Below are 4,794 nucleotides of genomic sequence, written 5' to 3'. Positions count from 1 at the left end.
AAAAAAAAAAAAAAAAAAAAAAAAAAAATAAATAAATAAATAAATAAAAATAAGATATTCAGGCACAAAATACTACATTTTTTTTTTGTGTGTGTGTGCAGATTGAATCTTACTTTGTTGCGCAGGCTGGTCTCAAACTCCTGGCTCCAAGCAGTCCTTCTGCTGCAACCCCCCAAAGTGCTAGGATTATAGGCAGGAGCCACTGTGCTGTGCCAAAATAATCTATTTTATATGATTTCATTTATATGAAATTCTAAAAAGTGCAAACTATGGTGGCAGAAAGCCACCATAGTTGTCTGGGAATAGTGGGAAAGATTGAAAGGAGTTACAAAGGAATGCTGTAGGTGATGGAAATATTCCGTGTCTTGATTTCTTAGGTGGTTACACAGGTATATACATTTGCCATTGAACTGTGTGCTTTAACATGGATATAATTAAAAAAAAGTTGTACCTCATTAAATTTGGTTTAAAATATGCTAACCAAGGGTGGGCGCAGTGGCTCACACCTGTAATCCTAGCACTTTGGGAGGCTGAGGTGGGTGGATTGCCTGAGCTCAGGAGTTCAAGACCAGCCCAGGCAACATGGTGAGGAAACCCCATGTCTACTAAAATACAATTAGCTGGGCATGGTGGCATGTGCCTGTAGTCCCAGCTACTCGGGTGGCTGAGGCAGGAGAATCACTTGAACCCGAGAGGAAGAGGTTGCAGTAAGCCAAGATTGTGCCACTGCACTCCAGCCTAGGCGACAGAAAATGTGTCAACTCTTGGGCAAATATGTGCTGATTTCATGGCATACAAAGCAAATTGACTTCTGGTATAAATCTTTTGTAGCTATAAGAACTTGGTGTATGTATGTATGTATTACAAAAAAAATCCTTTGACACTTAAATGTAGGGGGAAAAAACACCTCTACTTGAGTATTTGGGTTAGTTAAGGCTTTATTGAACTTTCTTGGGTATGTTTTTTTCTTACTCTTCAGTGGCCCGAACCTGTAACTTGATCTTGATTGTTCTGGATGTCCTGAAACCTTTGGGACATAAGAAGATAATTGAAAATGAGCTGGAAGGCTTTGGCATTCGCTTGAACAGCAAACCCCCCAACATTGGCTTTAAGAAGAAAGACAAGGGAGGCATTAATCTCACAGCCACTGTAAGTGGGGAAGACGACATGGGGCAGGCTGCTGCAGGAATAGGAGTGGGGAGTGGATTGGGGTGCATGGACATTGACAATGGAAAATTTCCTGGCTTTTCCCTGCACTAATTGAGATAACACAGTGACTTCATAATGACTGACAAGAAAGAATTCAAGATTAGGATAGGAGCCAGTCTCAGACTTACCTTTGCTGCTTATTTCCTCTTTTGGATTATCTATTGGGGATGATATGGGAGTGTGGACCAATATTATGCTTGCATAAAGTACATGGCCGCCAGTGTCTTCTGTTTTCATTCATTTAACACAAATTTATAGAGTGTCTACCATGGGCCAAGCATTATTTTAGGCTCTGAGCAGGAATGGAAGAAGGAATAGTGAAACCCCCTGCTTTTATTTTCTAGTTGGATAGAATAGGAAACAATAGTAATGAGTAAAATATAATGTATTAGTCAGTGATAAATGTGAGAACACAAAGTAGGGAAAGGAGATAGAGTATTGGTGTGAGGGTTGCAGTTTTAAGAACGTTGGTCAGGGAAGTCTTCACTGAGGTAACATGAAGGTGTGAACCAAGTGGATATCTTGAAGAAGAGCATTTGCTTCATGCAAAGGAGACGTCCAAGTGGAAAGGTGCTGAGGCAGGGCATGTCTTCCCATGTTTGAGGAACAGCAGAATGGGCAAGTAAGAGAGTAGTAAGAGATGAAGTCATAACATAGGAACATATGTGCTTTTACTTTACAGGAGATGGGTAACTGTTGGTTGAGTTCTGACCCACAAACATGATTTGACTTAGGTTTAGTGGAATAATTCTGACTCTTATGTTGAGAATAGATTGCAGTAGGTTAGGAGCAGAAACAGAAATAATTTAAGAGGTTATTGCAATAACCAAGAAGTGATAGCTTCCTGGACCAGGGTTGTGACAGTGAAGGAGTTGAAAAGTGGTTGTGGAAAGATTTTGAAATAGCTGATAGTAATTACATCTGGATTGGGTATGCATTGTGAAAGAAAGAGTCAGAGATACCTGTTTTGTTTTTTGTTTGTTTATTTATTTACTTATGTAGAGATGGAGTCTCACTCTGTCTTGCTCTGTCGCCCAGGCTGGAGTGCAATGGCACGATCTTGGAGCACTGCGACCTCTGCTGACCAAGTTCAAGCGATTCTTCTGCCTCAGCCTCCTGAGTAGCTGGGATTACAGGTGCCTGCCATTGTGCCCGGCCAATTCTTGTGTTTTTAGTAGAGACGGGGTTTCACCATGTTGGCCAGCCTGGTTGATCTCATTCTGTCGCTTAGGCTGGAGTACAGTGGTACAATCACTGTTAGCTCAAACTCCTGGGCTCAAGTGACCCTCCTGCCTCAGCCTTCTAAGTAGCTAGGGCTATAGTCACATGCCTCCAGGCTTGGCTAATTTTTTTTTTTTTTTTTTTTTGGGTAGAAACAGAGATTTGCCATGTTGCCCAGGTTGGTCTTGAACTTTTGGCCTCAAACTATCCTTCTGCTTTGGTCTCCCAAAGTGTTGGGATTACAGGTGTGAGCCACCATACCCAGCCACTTTTTTTTTTTTTGTCCTGAGCTAAAAAAAAAAATGAACTCTTATTACTAAAATGGTAGGACTTTTGGTAGAGTAGGTTTGGAGGGAAGGAGAAGATCAGGATGTTAAGTTTTAGATGCCAGTTAGACATCCAGGTGTTTCTGTCAAGAAGGCATGTGGGGTAAGTTGGCACAGTGGCTCACGACTGTACATCTATAATCCCAGCACTTTGGGAGGTTGAGGCAGGAGGATCACTTGAGCCCAGGAGTTCAAAACTAGCTTGGACAACAAAGTGAGACCCCATCTCTACTAAAAAAAAAAAAAAAAAAAAAAAAAGGCAGGAGGAATTATCTAGGCTGGATATATAAATTTCATGATTATCAACTTTAATGTCATGGGCCTAACTGAGATCACCAAGGATGTGAGGATAGATAGAAAAGAAAAGAGAGTCAGGCGCGGTGGCTCATGCCTGTAATCCCAGCACTTTGGGAGGCCGAGGTGGGCAGATCACAAGGTCAAGAGATCGAGACCATCCTGGCCAACATGGTGAAACCTTGTCTCTATTAAAAACACAAAAATTAGCTGAGCGTGGTGGCACACGCCTGTAATCTCAGCTGCTCAGGGGGCTGAGGCAAGAGAATCGCTTGAACCCGGGAGGAGGAGGTTGCCGTGAGCCGAGATCACACCACTGCACTCCAGCCTGGCAACAGAGCGGGACTCCATCTCAAAAAAGAAAAAAAAAGAAAAGAGAATCGGCCAGACCCAGTGGCTGATGCCGAGGCCGAAGTAGGCAGATTACCTGAGGTCAGGAGTTGGAGACCAGCCTGGCCAACATGGCAAAACCCTGTCTCTACTAAAAATACAAAAATTAGTCAGGCATGGTGGCACGCGCCTGTAATCCTAGCTACTTGGGAGACCGAGGCAGGAGAATCACTTGAACCCAGGAGGTAGAGGTTGCAGTGAGCTGAGATTGCACCATTGCACTCCAGCCTGGGCACCAAGAGCGAAACTCCGTCTCAAAAAAAAAGAAAGAAAAGAGACTCAAAGAGATAAAACTTCTTAGACAGAGAGAAGGAAAACTGAAAGAGTTTGAAATATTGGAAGCCAAGTAAAGTGTTTCAGATAGGAGTGACCAGTTCTGTCAAATGCTGCTTCTATGTCAGAATTGAGGACTGAGAGTTTCCTACTAAATTTAACACTCCAGATGATTTGACTGGCATAGGTTTAAGCTGTCCTCCCCAAAACATCTTTCCCATTATCCTGTCTTAATGTTTGAATTTGAACATTTAAGATTATTTCTGTGTTAGTTTGCCAGGGCTGCCATAATATGGTACCACAGATGGGGTGGCTTAAATAACAGAAATTTATTTTTCATAATTCTAGAGGCTGGAAGTCTGAGATCAAGGTGATGGCAGGGTTGATTTCTTCTGAGGCTTCTGTCCTTGGCTTACAGATATGACTTCATCTGGTGTTTGCTCTGTGTGTCTGTGTCCTAATCTCCTTTTCTCATTAGGACCACCAGTATTAGATTAGGACCCCACCCTAATGACCTTATTTTAATTTGATTACCGCGTTAAAGACTCTATCTGCAAATACAGTCACATTCTGAGATACTGAGATTAGGACTTCAACATATGAATTATTTGGTGGGGGAAGGAGGAACACAGTTCAGCGTGTAACACCTTCCTTGGAGTTTGAACATTTATTTCCTACTAAAAGTCAGTGATACTCATCCCGGATGTCTTTAGTAATGAGTTTGCATCTTAGCTAGAATTTTCCAGGTACATGGATATTGGTACAGTTGGCAAGTTTTTTTTTTTTTTTTAATTTTGTGCTGACTAGTCATCTGCTATTCCCTTTCAGTGCCCCCAGAGTGAGCTGGATGCTGAAACTGTGAAGAGCATTCTGGCCGAATACAAGATTCATAATGCCGATGTGACTCTACGTAGTGATGCTACAGCTGATGACCTCATTGATGTGGTGGAAGGAAACAGGTACTGACTGAGTGTGCAGTCTGTGCCTGACTGGATTGGAAGCCTTGTGATGGAAACAGTATTGGATCTTGAATTTGGCAGAAGTTTATCTTAATTCCAGTTGTCCTACTATCTTTTTTTTT

General features: G+C 42.2%; 1 protein-coding gene across 1 annotated transcript in view; it reads left to right on the top strand.

The window, feature by feature from the left end:
• Positions 1 to 4,794, top strand: part of DRG1 (developmentally regulated GTP binding protein 1) — a 38,189-nt gene that overhangs the window by 21,801 nt on the left and 11,594 nt on the right. Inside the window, exons 5-6 of the mRNA XM_017868991.1 lie at positions 980 to 1,149; positions 4,542 to 4,672. Of these exons, the coding sequence (XP_017724480.1) occupies positions 980 to 1,149; positions 4,542 to 4,672 (301 nt within the window). The remainder of the gene's footprint in view (positions 1 to 979; positions 1,150 to 4,541; positions 4,673 to 4,794) is intronic.

The sequence above is a fragment of the Rhinopithecus bieti genome, unplaced genomic scaffold (genome assembly GCF_001698545.2).
Source record: "Rhinopithecus bieti isolate Rb0 unplaced genomic scaffold, ASM169854v2 scaffold_4666, whole genome shotgun sequence".
Taxonomy (NCBI): domain Eukaryota; kingdom Metazoa; phylum Chordata; class Mammalia; order Primates; family Cercopithecidae; genus Rhinopithecus; species Rhinopithecus bieti.
The sequence above is the reverse complement of the archived record's forward strand: the minus strand, read 5'-3'. Positions and strand labels throughout refer to the sequence as shown.